The sequence below is a fragment of the Somniosus microcephalus genome, chromosome 18 (assembly GCF_052327205.1).
Source record: "Somniosus microcephalus isolate GS21.2 chromosome 18, FLI_Smic_1.0, whole genome shotgun sequence".
NCBI lineage: Eukaryota > Metazoa > Chordata > Chondrichthyes > Squaliformes > Somniosidae > Somniosus > Somniosus microcephalus.
Window position 1 is genome coordinate 63,300,105 of NC_141004.1, and position 25,688 is coordinate 63,325,792.

General features: G+C 45.3%; 1 protein-coding gene across 5 annotated transcripts in view; it reads right to left on the reverse strand.

Annotated features, from left to right (window-relative positions):
- trim33 (tripartite motif containing 33) overlaps positions 1 to 25,688 on the reverse strand; it is a 298,400-nt gene that overhangs the window by 110,578 nt on the left and 162,134 nt on the right. For all 5 annotated transcript variants that reach the window (XM_086011578.1, XM_086011579.1, XM_086011576.1 and 2 more), the window contains exons 2-3: positions 17,760 to 17,878; positions 10,147 to 10,294 (exon numbers count right to left, since the gene is read on the reverse strand). In XM_086011578.1, coding sequence (XP_085867704.1) covers positions 10,147 to 10,294; positions 17,760 to 17,878 — 267 coding nt within the window. The remainder of the gene's footprint in view (positions 1 to 10,146; positions 10,295 to 17,759; positions 17,879 to 25,688) is intronic.

Below are 25,688 nucleotides of genomic sequence, written 5' to 3' on the forward strand. Positions count from 1 at the left end.
TTCTAATGCTGATAAATGGTTAAATTTCACAAATACTCAAGAACAAGACTGCACATGCCTATATCCTGACGAACTCCTTTAACTTAGCAGTTTGAAATTTAACTCGTTAAAGAAAAGCTACAGCTCACGAACAGTACCCTTGAAAACAGTATCTAGGATACAAGAATCCAAGAGGTCAGTTCATCACACTCGAGTGAAAGAAAGTGGCTTCCTGTGGACTCCGTGTAAGCAGCAGCTATTATGGTTGGGATTGCTCACAGTTTAACAAAGTCTGAAGCATGCTTTGAATTTGACTGATTGCAGGAGGTCTGAATTCAACTTCTTAGGCAAGCATACCGACGGGGAGCAACCCAGTAAAGTTTATTTTAGATCATTACAGTGGAAAGAACAATGTTTAAACTTTACAGTCCAAAGCAGAGTTACTCACCAGATTTTTGTTAAGAGCTACAGGTAGACTACCTTTTATCCGAACTTCCGAAAACCGAAACCCTCTAAAAACCGAAGGTTTTTTCGTTCAGCGTAAGTCGTGCGCACGACATGACCAGAGTGGCGCACGACCCCGACCCCCGCCGACGACCCCCCGCCGACCCCGACTCCCGCCGACCCCCCGCCAACAAATTTCCCAGTCTTATAAAATACCTTCCGAAATCCGAAATTTTCCGAAAACCGAAACACGGCTGGTCCCGAGGTTTTCGGATAAAGGATAGTCTACCTGTACAACCTCAAGCAACAAGAACAAGTTGGTAATACTCCATCCATCCTACTGTACCAGAGTGATGGGACTTTGGCTTATAGTTTTATTGTAGTCCTTTCACTCACGATGGATGCTGGATTAGCCTCCCTAATTATATTCCCTGCTTCCTCAGAGCAAGAAACTGTTGAATCTCCAAATCGATCAAAATTCCACTCGGTAGGCCATGGAGGGTCATAAGTGGCTGCGCTGGGCATGGGTGGCTTAACTGGGCCAAGCTATTACTATCTCTCCTCCTTTAAGACACTCCTTAAAACCTCTCTCTTTGACCAAGTTCATGACCTTTATACAATGGCAAAATACTGCAGATGCTGGAAATCTGAAATAACAGAAAATGCTGGAAACACTCAGCAGGTCAGGCAGCATCGTGGGGAGAGAAACAATGTTAACATTTCAGGTCGATGACCCTTCGTCAGAACTGGAGAAGGCTAGAGAAGTAACAGATTTTGAAGCAAGTGTGGGGCAGGGAAAGGAGGGGAGGAAAGAACAAAGGGAAGGTCTGTGATAGGCTGGAAGGCAGGAGAGATTAAAAGACAAAAGGGATGATGATGCAAGGCAAAAGCAGATGGTAATGGGACAAGTTAAGAAACAAAAGATGACTCGAGCCGTAAATGGCAATAGCAGAATCAGCAGCTGCCATGAGAGGAAAAAAGGGAAGAAAAAAAAGAAAATAATGGGGCCGAGGTTATAGTCTGAAACTGTTGAACTCGATGTTGAGTCCAGAAGGCTGTAAAGTGCCTAATCGAAAGATGAGGTGCTGTTCCTCGAGCTTAGTTGAAACAGTGCAAGAGGCAGAGGATGGAGAGATCAGAGTGGGAGTGGAGCGGAGAATTAAAGCGACGGGCAACTGGAAGCTCGGGGTCACGGTTACAGACTGAACGGAGGTGTTCCGCAAAGCGGTCACCCAATCTGTGTTTGGTCTCCCCAATGTAGAGGAGACCGCATTGTGAACAGCGAATACAGTATACTAGATTGCAAGTAGTACAAGTAAATCGCTGTTTCACACCCCCCCCCTCCCCGGCACAGCAGACCCTTTCTCCTGCTTTCAGTATTCTCCTTCTACCTGGACCCCTCCCTCTGGCCTCTTACCCTCTCTAGATCTTTTCATTGCTAACAGCCGGCGTGACATCGGCCGTCTCACTTTCTCTGCTCCCCTCACTCACTCCAACCTACCTCCCTCTGAACTTGCAGCACTCCGTTCTCTCCGATCCAACCCTAACATTGTCATTAAGCCTGCTGACAAGGGTGGTGCTGTTGTTGTTTGGCGAACAGCCTCTGCATGGTAGAGGTCGGAACGCCAACTCTGACACCTCCTCCTACCTCCCCCTGGACCATGACCCCACTACCAAACATCAAGCCATTGTTTCAAAGACTGTCAACTGACCTCATCTCCTCTGGAGATCTTCCCTCCATGGCTGTCAACCTCATAATTCCCCAACCCTGCTTCTAGCTCCTTCCCAAGATCCACAAACAGGGCTGCCCTGGTAGACCCATCATTTCAGCCTGTTCTTGCCCCACGGAACTGATTTCTTCCTATCTCGACTCCTCTTCCTCCTTGTCCAGTCTCTTCCCACCTACATTCGCGACTCTTCCGACGCCCTCTGCCACTTTAATGGTTTCCAGTTTCCTGGCTCCAGCCGTCTCCTTTTCACTATGGACGTCCAATCCCTCTACACTTCCATCCCCCACCAGGACGGCCTGAAGGCGCTCCGTTTCTTCCTTGAACAGAGGCCCAACCAGTCCCCATCCACCACCACCACCTGACTGAACTTGTTCTCAGATTGAACAACAACTTCTTTGACTCCACTCACTTCCTCCAAATTAAAGGTGTTGCTATGGGAACCCGCATGGGCTCTAGCTATGCCTGTCTTTTTGTGGGATATGTGGAACATTTTTTGTTCCAGTCCTACTCGGGTCCCCTCCCTCACCTCTTTTTCCGGTACATTGATGACTGTATTGGTGCCGTTTCCTGTTCTCGCCCTGAACTAGAAAATTTCATTCACTTTGCTTACAATTTCCACCCTTCCCTCACCTTCATATGGTCCATCTCCGACTTTCTTTTCCTTCCTCGACTTCTGCGTCTCCATTTCTGGGGATAGGCTATCAACAAACATCCACGATAAGCCCACTGACCCCCAGTTACCTGGACTACACTTCCTCCCCCCCCACTTCCTGTAAGGACTCTATTCCATTCTCCGTTTCCGCCACATCTGTTCAGACGATGCCACCTTCCATACTTCTGCTTCCGATATGTCTTCCTTTTTCCTGAACCGAGGATTCCCCTCTACCGTGGTTGACATGGCCCTCGACCGTGTCTGCTCCATTTCCCGCGCTTCAGCTCTCACCCCTTCCTCTTCCTCCACGTTCAACGGATCATTCTCCGCCATTTCCGCCACCTCCCTCCCCCCCTTCAGCCTTCTACTCCTTTTAATATTTTACCATTTACATACATGTTCTTTTCTTATTCTTGCTCCCAAAATTTACTGCCTCACGTTTTTTTGCATTTCATCTGATGCATATCTGCCTAATCTATTCACCTGCATGCCCCCAAGTCACACAGTCCTCTTAGTTAACCATACACTATTTCTGTGCAGTCAGCAAATTAACAATGTGCTCCTTTAAATATAGAGAGAGATTTATAGACAGCAAGTCATGCCTGACACACCTATGTGGCATCTTAAGCACCCTTTGAAAATCTACCAACATATCAACTATATAGAAACATAGAAAAATAGGAGCAGTAGGCCATTCGGCCCTTCGAGCCTGCTCCGCCATTCAATATCATGGCTGATCCTCTAACTCAATACCATATTCCCACTCTCTCCCCAAAGTCCTTGATGCCTTTTGTATCTAGAAATCCATCTATCTCCTTCTTAAATATATTCAGTGGCTTGGCCTCCACAGGTAGAGAATTCCACAGGTTCACCACCCTCTGAGTGAAGAAATTTATCCTCATCTCAGTCCTAAATGTCCTACCCCATACCCTGAGACTATGACCCCTCGTTCTAGACCCCCCAGCCAGGGGAAACATCCTCCCTGCATCCAGTCTGTCTAGCCCTGTCAGAATTATATACATTTCAATGAGATCCCCTCATTCTACTAAACTCTAGTGAATACAGACCTAGTCGACCCAATCTCTCCTCATACGACAGTCCTGCCATCCCAGGAATCAGTCTGGTGAACCTTCGCTGCACTCTCTCTATGGCAAGTATATCCTTTCTTAGGTAAGGAGACCAAAACTGCGCACAGTACTCCAGGTGTGGTCTCACCAAGGCCCTGCATAACTGTAGTAAGACATCCTTGCTCCTGTACTCAAATCCTCTTGCAATGAAGGCCAACATACCATTTGCCTTCCTAACTGCTTGCTGTACCTGCATGTTTGTTTTCGGTGACTGGTGTACAAGGACACCCAGGTCCCTTTGTACATCAACATTTTCCAATCTATCACCATTTAAATAATGCTCTGCCTTTCTGTTTTTCCTACCGAAGTGGATAACTTCACATTTATTCACGTTATAATGCATCTGCCATGTGTTTGCCCACTCACTCAACTTGTCTCAATCGCCTTGAAGCCTCTTTGTATCCTCCTCACAACCCCATTTAGTTTAGTGTCATCAGCAAACTCGGAAATATTACATTTGGTTCCCTCATCCAAATCATTGATATATATTGTGAATAGCTGTGGCCCATGCACTGATCCCTGCGGTACCCCATTAGTCACCGCCTGCCACCCCAAAAAAGACCCATTTAGTCCTACTCTGTTTCCTGTCTGTTAACCAATTTTCAATCCATGCCAGTATATTACCCCCAATCCCATGTGCTTCAATTTTGCACACTAACTTCTTGTGGGACTTTATCAAAGGCCTTCTGAAAATCCAAATACACCACATCCACTGGTTCTCCCTTATCTATTCTATCAGTTACATCCTCAAAAAACTCCAGTAGGTTTGTCAAACACGATTTCCCTTTCATAAATCCATTTTGACTTTGTCTAATCCCATTGATATTTTCTGTTATCACATCCTTCATAATAGACGCTAGCATTTTCCCTACTACTGATGTTAGGCTAACCGGTCTGTAGTTCCCTGTTTTCTCTCTCCCTCCTCCTTTAAATAGTGGGGTTACATTTGCCACCCTCCAATCTGCAGGAACTGTTCCATAATCTATAGAATTTTGGAAGATGACAACCAATGCATCCACTATTTCCATGGCTACCTCTTTTAGTACTCTGGGATGGAGATTATCAGGCCCTGGGGATTTATCAGCTTTCAGTACCATTAATTTCTCCAGCACTATTTTTTTTTACTAATACTAATTTCCTTTAATTACTCCTTCTCACTAGACCCTTGGTTCCCTAGCATTTCTGGGAAGTTATTTGTGTTCTCTTTCGTGAAGACAGAACCAAAATATTTGTTTAATTGCTCTGCCATTTCCTTGTCCCCCATTATAAATTCTCCTGTTTCTGACTGTAAGGGACCTACATTTGTCTTCACTAATGTTTTTCTTTTTACATACCTGTAGAAGCTTTTACAGTCTGCTTTTATGTTCCTTGAAAGTTTACTCTCATACTCTATTTTTCCCCTCTTAATCAATCTCTTGGTCCTATTTTGCTGAACTCTAAACTGCTCCCAATCCTCAGGCTTGCTACTTTTTCTGGCAACTTTATGTGACTCCTCTTTGGATCTAATACTATCCTTAATTTCTTTTGTTAGCCATGGTTGGGCCGCTTTTCCTTTTGTGTTTTTGCGCCAGAAAGGAATGTATAACTGTTGCAATTCATGCATTCGTTCCTTAAATGTTAGCCAGTGCCTATCCACCATCATGCCTTTTAATGAAGCCCCCCAGTCTATCGTAGCCAACTCACTCCTCATACCTTCGTAGTTTCCTTTGTTTAGATTTAGGACCCTAGTTTCGGATTGGGCTTCTTCACTTTCCATCTTAAATGAAGAATTCTATCATGTTATGGTCACTCTTCCCTAAAGGACCTCGCACAAGATTATTAATTAACCCCTTCTCATTGCACAATACCCAATCTAGGATAGCCTGTTCCCTAGTTGGTTCCTCAATGTACTGGTCTAAAAAACCATCTCGTACACACTCCAGGAATTTATCCTCCACAGTATTATTGCTAATTTGGTTTGTCCAGTCTATATGTAGATTAAAGTCACCCATGATTACTGTAGTGCCCGTTACATGCATCTCTAATTTCCTGTTTGATGCCGTTCCCTACATTACTGTTTGGAGGCCTATAGACAACTCCCACCAATGTTTTCTGCCCCTTGGTGCTTCTTAGCTCCACCCAGACTGATTCTACATCTTGATTTCCTGAGCCAATATCCTTTATCACTATTGCTCTGATTTCATCCTTTACTAACAACGCCACCCCACCTCCTTTTCCTTTTTGCCTGTCCTTCCTAAATATCGAATATCCTTGGATATTCAGCTCCCAGCCTTGGTCACCCTGCAGCCATGTCTCCGTAATCGCAATTATATCGTATCCGTTTACATCTATTTGCACTGTTAATTCATCTACCTTATTAAGAATGCTTCGTGCATTCAGATACAGTGCCTTTAGATTTGTCTTTTAAACATTTTTAGATATCTTAACTTTTTTTGTACTATGGCCCTATTTGTCTTACCATTTTTTCTTACCCGGACCCTATTTGTTAGTGCACTCCTTTGTTTGTACGCTCTGTCCCTTCCTGACACAATCTGATGGTGTTAGGGAAATTGATGGGATTGAAGGCCGATAAATCCCCAGGGCCTGATACTCTACATCCTAGGGTACTTAAGGAAGTGGCCCTAGAAATAGTTGATGCTTTGCTGATCATCTTCCAGCATTCGATGGAATCTGAAACAGTACCCATGGACTGGAGGGTAGCTAATGTTACCCCACTATTCGAAAAAGGTGGTAGAGAGAAAACAGGGAATTACATCGGTAAGCCTGACATCGGTAGTGGAGAAAATGCTGGAGTCCATTATAAAAGATGTAATAGCAGAGCACTTGGAAAACAGTGACAGGATCGGACAAAGTCAACATGGATTTACAAAAGGTAAATCATGCTTGACTAATCTACTGGAATTTTTTGAGGATGTAACTGGTAAAATAGATAAGGGAGAACCAGTGGATGTGGTGTATTTGGACTTTTGGACTTTCAGAAGGCTTTTGATAAGGTCCCGCATAAGAGATTAGCGTGTAAAGTTAAGGCACATGGCATTGGGGGCAAGGTATTGACTTGGATAGAGAACTGGTTGGCAGACAGAAAGCAAAGAGTTGGAATAAACAGGTCTTTTTCCAAGTGGCAGGCAGTGACTAGTGGAGTATCGCAGGGATCGGTCCTTGGGCCCCAGCTAGTCACAATATATATTAATGATCTAGACAAGGGAACTAGATGTAATATCTCCAAATTTGCAGATGACACAAAGCTGGGTGGGCGTGTGTGCTGTGAGGAGGATGCAGAGAAACTCCAGGATGATTTGGACAGGTTGGGTGATTGGGCAAAAGCATGGCAGATGCAATATAACGTGGATAAATGCGAGGTTATCCACTTTGATGGCAAAAACAGGAAGGCAGATTATCTGAATGGCAATAGATTGGGAGAAGGGGAAGTGCAACAAAACCTGGGTGTCCTTGTGCACCAGTCGCTGAAGGTAAGCATGCAGGTGCAGCAGGCGGTTAAGGCAAATGGTATGTTGGCCTTCGTAGCGAGAGGGTTCGAGTACAGGAGCAAGGATGTCTTGCTGCAGTTGTACAGGGCCTTGGTGAGACCACATCTTGAGTATTGTGTGCAGTTTTGGTCGCCTTATCTGAGGAAGGATGTTCTTGCCATGGAGGGAGTTCAGCAAAGATTCACCAGGCTGATACCTGGGATGGCAGGAATGATGCATGAGGAGAGATTGGGTCGATTGGGCTTGTACTCGCTGGAGTTTAGAAGAATGAGAGGGGATCTCATTGAAACTTATAAAATTCTGACAGGACTGGACAGACTAGATGCAGGAAGGATGTTCCCAATGGTCAGGGAGTCCAGAATCAGGGGTCACAGTCTAAGGATAAGGGGTAGGCCATTTAGGACAGAGATGAGGAGGAATTTCTTCACCCAGAGAGTGGTGAACCTGTGGAATTCTCTACCACAGAAGGCAGTAGAGGCCAATACATTAAATATATTCAAGAAGGAGTTGGATATATTTCTTAAGGCTAAAGGGATCAAGGGGTATGGGGAGAAAGCAGGGACCGGGTACTGAATTTGGATGATCAGCCATGATCGCATTGAATGGCGGCGCAGGCTCGAGGGGCCGAATGGCCTACTCCTGCTCCTATCTTCTATGATTATCCTTACTCCAATCATTTTCCTGTACTACTTCCTTGTCTTTTCTCTTTAGCATTCTAGATTTCTCTCCACCGGGCCCCTCCCCCTCCGCCCTTTATTTAGTTTAAAGCTCTATCTACCTCCCTAGTTATTCGATTTGCTAGAACTCTGGTCCCAGCATGGTTCAGGTGTAATCTGTCCCAATGGAACAGCTCTCTCTTTCCCCAGTACTGGTGCCAGTGCCCCACTAATCAAAACCCACTTCTCCCACACCAATCTTTGAGCCATGCATTCATCTCCGATCCTATTGACCCTATGCCAATTTGCTCGTGGCTCCGGTAATAATCCTGAGATTATGACCTTTGTGGTTCTGCTTTTTAATTTAGTCTCTAGCTGCTCAAACTCTCTCAGCAGAACCTCTTTCTTTGTCCTACCTATGTCGTTGGTACCTACGTGGACCACAACAACTGGATCCTCCCCCTCCAAGTTCTTCTCCAGCCCGGAGATGTCCTTTACCCTGGCACCGGGGTAGGCAACATAGCCTTCAGGACTCGTGCTCCTGGCTGCAGAGAACAGTGTCTATCCCCCTAACTATACTGTCGCCTACTACAACCACCTTCCTTTTTACCCCCCCCCCCCACCCCGCCCTCCCCCTGTATGTACCACGGTGCCATGGTCAGTTTGCTCGTCCTCCCCGCACTTGTCCACAAGGACTGCAAGAACCTCGAATCTATTGGACAAGTGCAGGGACTGAGGCTTCTGCAATGCTACCTCCTGGATCCCCGTACCTGCCTCACTTAGTCACACCCTCCTGTCCCTGACCACGTGTCAATTCTAAAGTATTTAATCTAAGGGGTGTGGCTGCCTCCTGGAGCAAAAGGTTCAGGTAACTTTCTCCCTCCCTGATGTCTCACAATGTCTGCAGCTCAGACTCCAGCTCCTCAACTCGGAGCCGAAGTTCCTCGAGCCGCAGACACTTACCGCAGATGTAGTCGCCCTGGACAAAAATGTCCACAAGCTCCCACATATTGCAGCAGCAACACATCTCCTGTTCTCCTATTATTTTATTTATTTAATTAATTAGTTTAGTGTTAATCAAATTATTTACCTTGTTTAGTTTATTAAATTAATTAAATTAAGTTTAGTTTTTAAGATTTAGTTATATGTTAACTTAAAACTTAGCCTACAGTCACTACCAATCACTTACCTGCCTTACCTGTGACATCACACTGCCATTTTCTCTTCTACATTTCCTTTATTAAGACATACATACAATTATTTCCTCAAAGAACACTAGAATTTGGCAGGCATGACTAGCCTGTAAATCTGGGCTGGCTGTCCTTAATTAACAAATACCTTACTAACTGAATATTAGTTTTATCACACAGTATAGCCGCTGGAAGCTTACTTACTACTGAGGTTAGGCTGACATTTTTCATTATCCAGTTTATCCCCTCATCTCTTTTTGAATACATTGGCAACCTTCAAGTCCTGACAACTTCCATATCTGTTGAAGCATGTTTGAAAGAAATGGTCAGCTTCTACTTCCTCTTTTTATTTATTCCTTGCGGGATGTGGGCGTCGCTGGCGAGGCCAGCATTTATTGCCCATCCCTAATTGCCCTGGAGAAGGTGGTGGTGTCAGGATTCCAAGATGCATACCATCCATGACTGTTGAGGCACCATTTAATAAACAGCTTGAAGCCACCCAAATTCCCAGTCACATACCTATTTTCTTGTTTTGATTTCTTAATGTTGATCAACCATTTTGATACTGTTTGCAGGAAATACTTACTCTAGATGCTTCAGACCATGAATAGATTTCAGTTTGCAAAAGGTTACAATGATCAAATGGTCTGCCACTCAATGCATTATAGAGTCCAATTTTAACACCTTCATATTTATTCTTATGCCCATCTAAATGTGGGCAAGCGGTCTATTATACTGTTGCAATCTATAATCAAGATTTCATGGTATTTATTCAATATAGGTGCTATCCAGATTCCTTGCAGTAAACCATATTTAGTCTTTGAAAGTTCAGATCAAACCTGCAATATTACAATTGCATTTGGAAAAATTAACTCCCAACCTGGTGAAACATCTTCCTTCCTTCTTATTGTATGATCCTTTGTGAATTTCACTCTCTGGTGAGCTTCAACGCAAGTTTTACAGAGCCATTCAAGACATTCCACACAAAATCCACTGGCTTCTGCATTATCTTCACAGCTTGTGCATACCTGTAGAACCAAGAGAGATCACTGTAGGTAGGACTTTTTTTTCCAAATGGTCTGCAAGATAAAATGTTAAATATGCTACCACAAAACTAGAAACATCACTCTTTATGAAAGCCTGTCCTGCTTCAGAGCTACTTTTTCATTGCTTGTTTAATTATGGGAGATTTATACAACTTAAATTGATGTCAATTTCTCTGCAAATTTACATTTCACGATCTAGAGCTTTACATCAAATCAAGACACTCCCACTGGTTTCTTAATTGTTCTATGTATACAAATTTCATACTTTAGTTATATTCATTAATTGTGAGATCATTTCTGGTGTTGTGGAACATTGCTGTTTACAAATTGCCTGCTGCATTTGTCTATGTAACTAGGAGTGCACTTTAGAAATAATTCATTGGTTGTGAAGAGCATTGGGACGTCAAGACGACTTGAAAGGCACTCTTTCTTGACTTCTTACGGGTCAGTTTGCCTGACCTTTCCGGATTGCTGTTGCCAAATATTTTAAACTACAAAACAAGATATGGACTAGCAATACTACAGAGGAGAGAAACAAGGTGTGGCATAATGGTGAACTGGAAAGGAAGTTGAAATTTGGTACCCCAAAAAGGAAAAAAAATGTTTTTTCTATCACATATCAGAAGCTTGCACAAGAGGAGCTCCAAATTTTTGTATGAAGCATAAATTCACCAAAAAGGTAGACAATTTAGCTTTAGTTTCATTAATTCAAATACATGCCTTGGATAGTCAACTCAATTGGGAAGAGTTATTAACAAACCAGTCCAAGAGGTTTAATTTAGGAATCAAGCTTACTCTGAATAACCACATCTCCCCATAGCATTTTGATTTGAAGAGAGCTGTAGATGAAATAAAAACAGCAAATGCTGGAAATGTACAGGTCAATCAGCATCTGAGAGAGAATATGACTTACACGTGAAACACTTCACTGTCATTTGGAGTTGTGATGCTCACCAGAGAACCACCAAGTAACTCACTTCCCAGCTCCCCTCTTAAAGGAAAAGTTGGTTCAAAGAACATGTTGCACACATGGCCCAAAAATTGCTGTTAAAATAAAGGCGAGGCTAATAGCGCTCGCTGTTATTTAAGTGTAAATGCCACAGCAACTTCAGGCAAGGTTAGATGGGCGATTAAATGCGGAAATCGAGTAAATGCTGTCAGAAATGCGCCGTCCCGTTAGCTTCACAAAAACTGCACCTTGCTGTCTGGCTCCGCATTCAAATGCATTGAGCGGCGTGAAGTTTCGGTACTTCTACTGTAGATACGAAGTAAACTCGCCACAAAAAGTGAAGTAAAATAATTTCAACAATGTGCTAAGTGTTAGCCCTCTCTTTCTGTACCTGATTTGGAGGTAACATCGCCTGTCTCAGCCCTTGCCTCAGCTCATCCACTGCTGAAACCCTCATCCATACCTTTGTTACCTCTAGACTTGACTATTCCAACCCACTCCTGGCTGGCCTCCCACATTCCACCCTCCGTAAACTTGTGATCCAAAACTCGGCTGCCTTTGTCCTAACTTGCACCAAGTCCTGTTCGCCCATCACCCCTGTGCTCGCTGACCTACATTGGCTCCCGGTTAGGCAACGCCTCGATTTCAAAATTGTCAAGCTTGTTTTCAAATCCCTCCATGGCCTCGCCCCTCCCTATCTCTAATCTCCTTCAGTTCCACACCCGAGATATCTGCACTCCTCTAATTTTGCCCTCGAGCATCCCTGATTATAAATCGCTCAATTGGTGGCCGTGACTTCTGTTGCCTAGGCCCCAAGCTCTAGAATTCCCCGCCTAAAACTCTCTTTCCTCCTTTAAGACATGCCTTAAAAACCTACCTCTTTGACCAAGCTTTTGGTCACCTGCCCTAATTTCTCCTTATGTGGCTCAGTGTCAAATTTTCTGTCTCATAATACTTCTGTGAAGCGCCTTGAGATGTTTTATTACGTTAAAGGCGCTATATAAATACAAGTTGTTCCTGTAGTTGATTTCACATTGAATTCACCATTCTAACTTGCACTTTTTTGTTCAGACCTTGCACTGTTCATTTCACAATCCTGCAATCTGTTTGGTTAAGGAGATACACAGTTGCTTGCCCTGTTTCACTCCGATCCCAGATGCCCTGTAGAGGAGGCCACGCCGTTTCCATTTCCTACTTCTAGCAACTTGTCACACAAAATATCATGAGTTTAAACGGGCGTGGGCAAGTCTAACTAACTTGGGTGGGTGGCGTTCGTTGACCGGTTACAAGAATATTTGGGCCAATATCTCTCGCTAAGCATCACACGTCAATTATATCTTTATTCAAGTTTTCAAGTGTTAGATTACCACAGCAATAACTTTGAAATAACAAAAAGTCTGACTTCTGGAGTAGAGCGAATCACACCTCTGGTAAACAGCAAGTCTCTCTCATTAGTATGGTCAATACAATAATATTTGATAAAAATGAGCAAATGGCTCCCCTCTGTGCTAGCCTATGTTGTTACTACCCTGTAGAGAAAAGACTCATCTTACCAGGAGCACTGCAGCCCACCTACTGACAGAAGGCAATGCAACAGTCCAGCCTGCACATTAGTCAATCCTTCACAGAGGAGACTTAAATAGTTCAAGTCCTATCCACAATAACTAGTCCTTTTATTGGTGAACAGGTCTCAGGCCTATATTTAGCAGAATAAGAGAAGTTTCGATCAATTCAGGTAGAAGTCTGGAACATGGTCAAAAGACTGACTCATCCTCATGCCAGAAGGCAAAAAATAATTAAGCTATGAATGTTAGACTCCTTGATGAGATCAAACCTAAAAGGACCATTTTCCAGGAAATTAAGTGGAAATCTATAGTAGCCTATATGGTGAAAAGAAGCATCATCATTCTTACAGAATAAGAGATAGTTAAAGACGATGTGGCAAGACATCTTTCATAAAGAGAGAGATCAAAGTAATCCAAACAAATTCCCCTCCAGAGGCAGATGGGAATCAGATAAGCTATCGCATATTCCCTCAATGAAGCTGAGGGGAAACTTCTTGTTCAGTACAGCTTATGATATGGGTGGGGGAGAGGGGTGGAAGGGAGAGGGAGAAAGAGCAAGAGCTGGGCTGGACTATGTTCATAAAGTAGGTTATATAGTCTTTTTCCTAACACAAGAGGGCAAAACACTTCCACTTATAATTTTATATATTCTAACTTGTAGATTTCCAGAAAGCTACAGCACGGGCTTTATTTCACAAGTGATCAACCTGTACGGTCAGATACCAAAGTTACCAAATACAGGAAACTTTGAGATATCCAGCACCGAGCTGTTGCCGATCTATCAAAACTGCCGGACATACCAGCATTAATGCTGGAGCATACGGAGATTTGCAGCTCCGTATCTGGCAACAAACACTGTTGCTTAGCAACAGCTTCTAAACAGTCGGCCGTACCTTGGAAGCATCTCTGTAGCTTAGCAACAGCTTCAGAGAGACTTTGCAGAGCCTGACTTGAAAAAAAAGCCACAAGGAAAAAAACCTAACAAAACAGCTCCTGATTTCTGCCTGATCGAGGTTTCCAGACATACAACCTCCGGATAAACCAAAGTTTCCTGTATCTAGGACAAATGATCCAGGAGTTCAGTAATGGAGACAAAAGAATGCCCCAGAGTTTCAAATAAAATTGAGACCATCTTGGTACTGTCTCTCCTCTTCACTATTCTCATGGGGATCAGCAGGAATGTTTTTTTTTGGGGGGGGGGGGGGGGTGAAGTGGAAGGGGGGAGAAAAATAGAAACTAGAGTCAGATCCAACATGTAAAAATGGCTGGACAACACTCAGGTACCTGTGTATACCTGCACTATGGGTGGAACAAACTGGTTATGACGCAGAAATGGGACTGGGTAGGCCATCGGGGAATTCTTCCTCGAGCTTGTCCAGCAATTCTCCTCAGCCACATTTAGGAAACTAACACCAAGGGCAATGGGAGATGCTGGGTTAAATCACAACAGATTTGGAAGGTGATCACATGAAAGCGAAACAAAAGTGAATCAAATTGGTAAATGTTATGTCCTTTCATAGGTGACAATTACAGAATTTTCTCAGAACAGCAGGTAGGCCTGGGCACTTAATTTAGTCTCTGGACCTGCATGCACACAGGTATCACTTATATGGAACCAGTGATCATGACATTGTGGCTGCAAAGCTGTTGACAGTCTGATGGCTCTGAGGTGGGTATGTTTCTGCCTCTCACTTTCAAGACCACTAACTTCACTTGGAGACTTAATGTGTCTAACAGGAAAACTTTTCTTAGAGCTGCATTCAAAAGCAAACGAATAAATAAATTGGTAATTTTGACAATTCGACTTCTAATTTAAAAGGGATCTCCAATCTCCAGAAAGTAAAAGTTCATCAGAGAAGCTGCTTCACAGATGAATTCCAGTGAGGCACTTAATAAGCTGACCGTTCAGGTGAGGATACTCATCTTTCTCGGAAATGCATTTGTACTGTCATTATGGATGGGCAATCACTACTGACAAAGGGCTTAGCTTTCAGAGTTTAAAGAAAGATCTGAACCCTTCTGCCTTCTTGGGTAAAGCTATGCATATAACTTGTATCTTTCTTACCCTTGAAACATTCAGTGGAACAACCTTCATCTCTCCAATCGTCCCAGTTAACCACCTCAATGCTTCAGAATGTTGAATGTAGGGTAGCTATTCACAGTGGCAGAAGGTGGGTAGTGGTGTTCCACAAGGATCAATGCTGGGACCACTGCTGTTCACAATTTACATTAACGATTTGGAATCAAAAACACAATTTCTAAATTTGCGGATGACACCAAAAAATTTTTTGTGGGGGGGGGCGATAGTTAATACTGAGGAGGACTGCAACAAATTACAGGAGGACATTAATAAACTTGCAGAATGGGTATATAATTGGCAAATGAAGTTCAACACAGATAAATGTGAGATATTACATTTTGGTAGGAAGAATAGGGAGATCACTTATTACTTGGAGGGTGCGAGTCTAGGTGGGGTAGAGGAGCAAAGGGATCTCGGAGTACAAATACACAAATCACTAAAAGTTGCGACACAGGTTAGCAAGGCCATAAAAAAGCAAACCAAGCACTAGGGTTTATTTCTAGGGGGATAGAATTGAAAAGTAGGGAAGTTATGCTAAACCTGTATCGAACCTTGGTTAGACCACACTTGGAGTACTGCGTACAGTTCTGGTCGCCATATTATAAAAAGGATATAGAGGCACTGGAGAGGGTGCAGAGAAGATTTACAAGGATGATACCAGAAATACGAGGGTATACATATCAGGAAAGGATGAACAGGCTGGGTCTCTTTTCTCTTGAAAAAAAGGCTGAGGGGTGACCTAATAGAGGTCTTTAAAATTATGAAAGGTTTTGATAGAGTGGATACAGAGAGAATGTTTCCACTTGTGGGGAAGTGCATAACTAGAGGCCATCAATATAAGATAGTCACCAAGAAATCCAATAGGGAATTCAGAAGAAGCTTCTTTACCCAAAGAATGTGGAACTCGCCACCACGGAGTGGTTGAAGCGAATAGTATAGATGCATTTAAGGGAAGGCTAGACAAGCATATGAGGGAGAAGGGAATAGAGGGTTATACTGATAGATTTAGATGAGGAAAGACGGGAGGAAGCTCGAGTGGAGCATAAACACCGGCATGGACTGGTTGGGCCAAATGGCCTGTTTCTGTGCTGTATATCCTATGTAATCCTTCATATCTCCAGTTGTCCCAGTCAACCACCTCATACCAATGCTTCAGAATGTTGAACACTAACCTTCAAGAGAGTAGAGAATGGGAGGCCAGCAAGGATAGCGTTTGAATAATCAAGTCGGGAGGTGGCCAAGGAAGGCAAGATGGTTTTAGTAGTACCTGGGCTGAGGTGGGGCAGAGGCTGGTGATGTTCGGAGGTGGAAGTAGACAACCGTTGTAATGAAGTATATAGGGTCAGAACCAACAGGCCACTGAGGTTGCAAATAATCAGAGTCAGCCCGAGACAATGGCCAGAGGGTGAATAAAGTTGGTGGCAAAGGAACAGGTCTTGTGGTGGGGGGGGGGGGCATATACTTCAGCACATCAATACTTTGCTGTTTGTATCCTATCCCACAATATGTCCTGCACACCTATCCTCACTCGGATCATCTCCTACACCTCAAATTAAAAATTCTTGTCCTCATCTTGAAATCCTTCCATGGCTTTACTCCTCCCAATCTCTAAACTCCTTTGCCACAGCAAGCTACCACACCCCATTCCTCTGACTCTGGGTTTTGTGCGCTTTCATTTTTCTTCACGCTTCTGTGCATATTAAAAGCACTATACAAATCCAAATTATCAGTAGATAACATTTCAAAATGGTTGTTGGTCATGGGGGCAGCCCAAGGAATCAGGTTGGCCTTATATTCCAGATCAGATATAACATAGTATTTTTTTTTGCCAGCACGTGACTGAACAGTGTTTTATTGAGCTGTTCGGCCAGTAAGTTCTGAAGGTCTTACTCAGAGGCTAGTACAGTATATTCCCCATGAAGGATGAGACAACTTGTCGGGGTGGTGAGGGAAATAAAGCACAATCTGCAATACCTGCTCCCTTTAGTGATGATTTGTTCTCGGGGCGGGGGTGGGGGGAAAGAGAGATTGATTCTGAAAGCTAGGCTTTTCCCAAACATATGTGGTACAAGTTAATGGGCAAAAGATAATGGATTGATTAAAAATATCTTGAGCCAATTCTACAGAGTGTAGTACTGTGGCTACAAGATCAACGGTTGCTGGAATGAGACTCTGGCCACTTTATACAGGAAACTTTGTGACATCCGGCACTGACGGGACCGGCGTGTTGCCGATCTATCAAAACTGCTGGACATACAAAAGTTAATGTTGAAGCATACGGAGGTTTTCATCTCCGTATCTGATAACAAACACCGTTGCTTAGCAACAGCTTCTAAAGAGTCAGCTGCAGCTGCAAGCGTCTGTAGCTGAAGCTGTTGCTATAGCTACAGACCTTGCAGTGGCTGACTGGGGAAAAAAAAACGAGATCTAAAAAAACTTACAGAAAACAGCTCCTGATTTTTGCCGTTAGATTGAGTATTCCAGACATACAATACAACCTCCGGATAAACCAAAGTTTCCTGTATATTATATTATATTATATATGTCCTCAAGAAACAAAAGGGAGTTGTAATTCTGCAATGTGTTGTCTTTGCAATTACAAAGCTTTTAAATTCTTTATCCATAACTTACCCCAAGCTTCCTGGTCCACTAACGCACCTTTTTAATTGCTTCATACAAGAGCCATCTTAGATTTTTTTTTTTTTTTTTTTTTTTTTTAAGTATTTCTGATTTGGCAGCTGGACAGAAAATGCTCAAATATGCTCATCATCTTTAACATTAACCATTTATCCATGATAGTGTTTGAGAGTTCATCCTAACTTAAAAAAAACACCAAAAATAGACCAGTCCTACCTGACATGACTTTTCATCAGAATTGTTTGCCCCTTCTGTGGAATCCTTCACAAAGTAGTTATCGACCAAGTCTATCTGTCTGCATTCTTGTCGGCACACCGGGCACCGGATCACACCCACTGGAAAAAAAAAATTGAACTTTAACCTTCTCGACCTTTTTGGCTGTTCTAAAATGAAAAACCTAGACAATGGGTTACACTTCCCATGGCAAGAACTAGGAATTGGAGCGAAGCTGGCAATCTGCTACTGGTTAAATTTGTAATTTAAAATTAATTAAGACAGTGATTGTAGTTCATGGAGTTTTCCTCAACATTGGAAGATTTTCATTAAAAGCATGATGTCAGAAATGTAGATAAAGCCAGTAAAAGATTAAAAAAATACTTGTACTTAAAAACCATCCTGTCGGGTCATCGAAGTGTCTCAAGTCACAAAACAATTTTTTCTCTAGAGCACAGCAATTTACATAGGTAAACCAATAAAGATGAAGCCAGCACAGGATGAACTCCAATGGTTGGAGCACTTTCCAGAGTAACTTTGTACTTGTTAGTCCTTTATTAATGTGAGAGAATTAAGTCCAGCAAAGATGTACTAGTTTGGCGAAGGTTTATATAACAATTTGATATTAATGTCTCAAAGAAATATTCCCCAAATCACACTGCGTCGTATCTTTCTACTCAAAAGGATCTCCGAATGCAGTCCTCAGGAAAGTAAGTTTGCAGAAATAGCTAGGCCTGGGTGCAAACAGTTCTTAGGCCATATCCTTCTGCTCATCGTGAATCAGTGGCAGGAAAAGCCTGCTTCAGCAGCGACAGCTGTTGCACACAAGTGCTTGAAGCTAGCTGCTGAGGGAGAACGATTTGAAGACATCACACAGCTCGTAACTGCCTTCAGCATCGTACCACAAGTTATATTTGCCATTCTATACAGGCATAAGTCCATTTTCCTTCCCAGATTAGGAAGCAAATGCCAAAGAATCAAACACGTCCATGGCATTACCTAGTAGCAAAGCAGTTATCAAATACTGCATCCAACTTCCCTCAAATTACAATACTGCAGCTCAGGTTAGCAGAGCCAAGTTGGGTGAATCGAAACTAAAAGACACCATTGTGCCATCAAAATGTACAGAAAGGAAACTATATTTCAGAGCATTAATGCTGTCACTGGGTGGTCAATGGGAGAAGCAGGTACTGGTATATCAACAATCCAGTCCTGGTTTTCCTACAAGAGGAAGGACTGGAAGTATTATTACTCCTCGTGAACCAATAACCAACAAGCTTCATCAGTCTAATTTATAATAAAACTGATCAAGCTCAGCAAATTTATATCAGAACTTCAATTAAAGAACAAAAAAAATTCAATACATAGCCTGTGCTGACATATTCAACATAGTTCTCATCAGTAAACAGTAACTAAGTGGATTGATTTAGACAGCTGTTTCGTGTATACTCCTTCATCTCCTCCAATTTGTCAATCTTCTATTGAACCCATTCTTGACCTCGGCACAAGATTTGCAGGACCTGAAGTGCTAAGTGAATGGTAGCAAGTTTCTGTGAAGATACTACAACATCTTAAACAATCCATTATTATAAAGAACACCCATTCCTTGACCGAGATAGGCAGTCAGCCAGCTTCCGAGCCTTTGTGACGAGTCACTAGCAGTGTGGTCCTTTATGGAGAAACACACCAACCATTTCATAGTGGAGTACATTGGTAGACATGCACACTATGTTCCCAGATTACCCAATATACAGAATGTAAAACTACAATTGAAAATCACACTGAATTTCTCAAACTAAGAGCAAAAACCTCATCTGGTACCAGTTGTGATTTTTTTGCATGCGTGAACAGCATGAAATCACAGCTGTTCCCAGTAAGGAAAAAGCAGCAAATGGCACAGGAAGAACAAAGTGACATGACAGGATAATGCAATGGACTCAGTTACCAGCAGCTTATTCAGCATATTGGCAACATAATGTTATGTTTAAAACAAGGGTCACACTTAAGTTAATATTGTGTCAATATGTTTCTTGTGTTACACTCTTAATTCATCACCTCAAATTGCTCTCACCTCAATCACAACCAGTACTACATCCCAGTATTACACAGCTCAACCAGGTTTGGAAGGACAAAAATACAAATGTACTGCTCAGCATTTTTCACATTTCAAGTGGCAAGTTCACATACTTATTCTTTATTGACATCTTATGCCTTTCAAAAGGCTTTTGATAAAGTGACACATAATAGATTGGTTAGCAAAATTAAAGCCCATGGGATTAAAGGGGCAGTGGCAGCATGGATACCAAATTGGCTAAGAGACAGATAGCCGAGAAGTGGTGAGCAACTATTTTTCCGACTGAAGAAAAGTATACAGTGGTGTCCCCCAACTGTAGGTATTAAAGGCCACTGCTCTTTTTGATATATATTAATGACCTGAACTTGTGTATAGGATGCAAAATTTCAAAGTTTGCAGATGACACAAAACTTGGAAATGTAGTAAACTGTGAGGACAGTGGCAGACCTTAGGAGGACAGGCTGGTGAAATGGGTAGAGACATGGTAGATTAAATTTAATGCAGAGAAATGTGCAGTGATGCACTTTGGAAGGAAAATGTGGAGAAGCAATATAAGCTAAATGGTACAATTTTAAAGGGGATGCAGGAACAAAGAGACCTGGGTTCACAAACACAAATCTTCGAAGGTGGCTGTTGACGTTACGGGGTCCTTGGCTTTATAAACAGAGGCATAAAAATACAAAAGCAAGGATGTTATGTTAAACCTTCATAAATCACTGGTCAAGCCTCAGCTGGAATATTGTATCCAATTGTGGGAACCACACTTTAGGAAAGATGTCAAGACATTGGAGCGGGTGCAAAGGAAATTTACTAAATGGTACCAGAGGTGAGGGACTTCAGCTTTGTGGAGAGACTACAGAGAAGGTTAATGAGAGATTTAATAGAGGTATCAAAATTATAAAGGTTTTGACAGAGTAGATAGGGAGAAAATGTTTCTACTGGCAGGAGGGTCGTTAACTCGAGGACACTGATAATTGGCAAAAGAACCAATGGGAAGGCAAGGTGAAAGGTTTTTAGCAGCGAATTACGATGATCTGGAATGCACTGCCTGAAAGGGTAGTGGAAGCAATTCAATATTAACTTTCAAAAGGGAATTAGATACAGACTTGGAAAGGAACATTTTGTAGGGCTATGGGGAAAGAGCGTTGGATTAATTGGATAGCTCTTTCAAAGAGCCAGCAAAGGCACAATGTTTCTCAATGGCCTCCTTCTGTGCTGTAAGATTCGATGACTCTTAAAAGCAGCAACTGCTGAAAAACTATCCTTGAATATCCATGGGCACATTAAGAAATACTGAAGAACAAATAAAACAAAATATTTCTTTGATCTGAGGGCGAAAGTGTTTGGAGAAACTATAAATTTAAGACACTGGACCAAACAATGGCAAGTCATTGATTTGCAGCAGTTATTAGGGATTGACACAGTGCATCTTATGTTGGATTAAAAAGCCTGAACTCAAAGGTTTCTATTTTACTACGATTTTTCAATGTTTTGAGGTATACGAGTGACAATATCCGTTTACACATAATCGTACACATCAAAACTGATCTTTTGTCATGGAGATATTGGCCTAGAAATTCAGTTGCGTGCGCCAGCCGTTAGCGCCTTAGGAGGAGTAGTTCTCGAGCGCTAGGCACTTAGCGGCCGGGCGCAGCGCAATCTGTGCCTACGCCCAACTTCAGTAGACATTTAGCGCCGGCGCAAAGTGTTTGCGCGCGCTCAGCTGCGCGCGCAGATTATGACGTCATTTCCTCGTGCAACGCCCTTTGTGCGCCCCAATCCGGAACTTCAGTCGCGCCCGCCCAATGTGGGCGTGGCGGTCCTAAGAACTGTGAACTGGAACGCAGCAGAGGCCATGCGGGCCGCGGGGAGCGCAAATTAAAGGGCACTTACCCTGAACTATAAAGGCCAGCCATTTTGCAGCAATCACTCTTGTGCAACGGATTTATGGACAGAGACCAAGGAAGAGAGCTTACTGCTTTGGCCCAACATAGGAGGTATTTTTGGCTTCAGGCCAGAGCTTGGCAATTCGCCTTCATTGTGAGGTCATTGTTTGCCAGTATATTATGGGGGCTGCATGGGGTGCCAACCCTCAGTTTCAGCATTATGTGCGAAGGGCTCGCAGACGCTGTGTGAGAGGGGCAGCCCTGGCTAGACGCAGAGGGGGCAACAGGCGTCAGCAACGTAGGCCTTACCCACTCAGGAAATACCGCCAGCAGGTGTCCTATCTCACCATGCCTGCCGCGCAGTGTGTTAGGAGGCTGCGCTTCAGAAGGGAGGTGGTTGCAGAGATCTGCCAGCTGCTTCACAGAGATCTGCGTCCACAGCTGAGGTGCAGGACGTCTGTCGGTGGAAGTGAAGGTCACGGTGGCTCTGAACTTCTATGCAAGCGGCTCCTTCCAAGCCGCTGCTGGGGACATTGCTAACATATCCCAGTTCGCCGTGCATTGCTGCATCCGCCAGGTGACCAATGCCCTTTTCAGAAGGAGACACCAATTCATCTCCTTCCCCATGACCCTGGAGAAGCAGCAGCAGCGTGCAGTGGGATTTGCAAGAATAGCGGGCTTCCCCCTGGTGCAGGGCGCCATTGACTGCACGCATGTGGCTTTGCGGGCACCTATCGACAATGCCGAGGATTACCGCAACCGGAAGGGCTACTATTCCCTCAATGTACAGCTGGTGTGTGACCACAGGCAGCGCATCCTAGCTGTCAATGCCCGCTTTCCAGGCAGCAGCCACGATGCATTTATCCTGCGACAGACTACTGTGGCTGACATGTTCCAGGCACAGCCTCCCCCAAGAGGATGGCTTATCGGGGACAAAGGCTATCCTTTGTGTACCTGGCTCATGACCCCGCTCCGCGCGCCCAGGACCCCTGCTGAGGAGGCGTACAACGAAAGCCATCAAGCCACTAGGAACATCATAGAACAAACGATTGGTGTCCTCAAGCAACGGTTCCGCTGCCTGGATCGTTCCGGCGGATCTCTGCAGTATTCGCCGGAGAGAGTCTCCCAGGTCGTGGTCGTTTGCTGCATGCTGCACAACCTGGCTATCCGCAGGACTCAGGCACTGCCACCTCACGCTGGAGCACCACCTCAGGAGGAGGAGGAGGAGCATGAGGAGGAGTACCAGCCCAGGAGGGAGGCACAAGGTCCAAGGGCCGCCCGTCGGCGGCTTATTGAACGTCACTTCTAGGCCCCCTGTCAGGGAATGGCTTGTGGCAATGAAGGGACCTGAATGCAGCCGCTCCGCAAGCCCTCAGCCGGTTAAGGCAACAATCACTTCAAACATCAAACATGGACAAGCTGAATAAATAAAATGCTTTATTGAACAAACTCAGGGCCCTTCCCACATGAAACCCAAAAACAGACAACACCCCCAAAAAACAGTCACACACATGACTCACTCCCACAACCTGGGGAGGAATAACAAAACATTTCCACAAAAATGGCCTTCATCCTCAGCCTTACAAAAACAACCATCCCCATATAAAAACAACCATCCCCATATAAAAACACATTTGCCCACACCCTCTACTTTGTGGCCCGCAAGGGCGATTCCTTGACCAGCCTTTTGAGGCCCCTGGCCGCCCTGCTGCTCCTCCTCAAAGTGTGCCCAGTGGCTGCTGCAAGGCTGGGGGAAGGCTCCTGAGCGGCACATGGCGTGACGGCAGATGCCCTTGGGGGTCGGCCTAGACGAGCTCTGGCCCTCGAGGGGCCGGCTGGTGACTGCTGCAGCTGTGGCTGGGCAGCAGCAGTCTCTCCAGCAGCTCGTCGCAGCTCCACTGGGGGAGTGGCAGTGGCGGCTGCAGGAATGGGGGCAAGCTGGCTGATGGCAGGCGCTCGCTGCTCGCCTGAGACACTGGCACTCGCCCGGGCCAGCACTGCAGCATGCGCAGCAATCTGAAGGACAGACCGCTGTGCTGCTGCAGCGTGGCGGGTGCCCTGGCGATGCCTGGCTGACACAGCGAGTGTGGCAGCAGTGAGTGCCCGTACTGCTCTGGTCTGTGCCCGCATCAGACCAGCCAGTGACTGCACGGCACCACTGATCACCTGGCCACTCGCTGCATGAGCTGCCCCGAATTCCGCCCAACTCGCTGCCTGTGCTGCCCCGAATTCGGCCCGACTCGCGGCCTGTTCTGCCCCGAATGCGGCCTGTGCTGCCCCGAATTCGGACCGACTCGCGGCGTGTGCTGCTTCGAATTGCTTGAAACTCCTGGCCTGTGAGGCGCCGAAATCGGCCACACTATGAGCCAGGGACTCGATGGCCTCAGGCAACCGTGCCACAACCCCCATGAACTCGGTGTGCCGGCGATCCGAGTCCACGGACATTTGATCGAGGAGGCGCACCTCCTTGGCGAGGACCGTCTCCGGACTGGAGGCCGGACTCTCCCTCTGGGGAGAAGGCCGCCGAGCTGCCCGACCCTTCCCGCGTTGCTGGATGCCACTGGGCCCAGCAACTACACTCCCCTGCGACCCTTCCCCCCCGCCCCTCTGGGAAGGCGGCCGCCGAGCTGCCCGACCCTTCCCGCGTTGCTGCACGCCACTGGGCACAGGAGCTACACTCCCCTCCGACACTTCCCCCTGGCTCTCCTCCAGGGAAGACGTGTCCCCTCCATTGGCATCCCCTGGCGCGGCTGAGGGTTCCCCTGATGGGCCGCCTTCCTCTTCCTCCTCTTCCGAGGGGCTGTCACTGGCAGCTTCAGGGACCTCCTCCTCACCATCTGAAAGCAGGAAGGCACAAGAGTAGCTTTAGAGTGAGGAGAGGGCGTCAGCGAGGAAGGCATGAGTGGTGGCATTCAGCGCATTGGTCGGACAGTGGCAAAGGATGTAGATCTGAAGCGCAAGTGGGACGAGAGAGGTCCAAAAGGTGATGTCCTTACCATTGGTGCCCAGAACAGGGTCGGCATCTCCAGATGCAACGGGGCCAATCACCCGGGCACCCATGAGGCTACCCACGCGCTCTTCAAGGTCACTGAGCTGCTGGATCTGGGGACGGCCTCCCCCGGTCACAGTCCGGCTCTTCTGATTGTATGCCAGCTTGGCCTGCAAGAGAAAGGACGGCCTCTAAGTACAGTGTGGTGCCCTGATCTTGTGTGCACTGCCTCCCATGGTCGAATAGCTTGGCCAGTGTGTAAAGTGCAGAATGTGCAATTGATGTTCATGCCAGTCCCATAGCTGCTGGATGAGGGCTAGCCATTAGGGCTTTTAGGTCCCTTTGCCCATAATGTGAGGTGCACATGCAAGGATGAGGACGACACTGGAAAGGGGACTCACCCTGACAATCCTTGTGAGGTCATTGAACTTTTTCCGGCATTGGACAGCGTTCCTGGGGACCTCGCTGTTGGATGTGACCCTGTGGGCGACCTCCCTCCAGGCTTTCCTGTAGACGCTGGTGGCAGGCTTCTTGCCACTGTCCGGGAACAAGAGTTTGCGTCTCCTCTCCAAAGCCCTAACCAGCACCCTCAAATCATGGCCAGTGAAGCGCTGCGCTCGTTCACGGGCCTTCTGCATCTTTCCCGGCGCTATTTCTGTTCAGCAGCAGTGTTTAGGCCTAGCTGGAGGGCTGCAGTGTCCAGGGCGTGGCAGCAGACGAACTCGACCCTTCCCCCTTTAAGAGCTGGCCGGCGCCAGGGTGTCTGCTGTCAATCAAGAAATGACCGCACCTGCGCTGCGCCCGGCCTCGGCGGTTTAGCTCAGCACCGCCGGCTTTGCGCCTAAAGATAGTTGTGTAACGCCAGTTTTAGCGCTCGAGCAAACTCTTAGGGTGAAGCTACTGAATATCGGCGAAGTGGCCTCGACTTTGCGCCGGGCGCAAACTTTAGCGGCCGCCCGACTTTTCCGCCCCAAAAGTGGCTA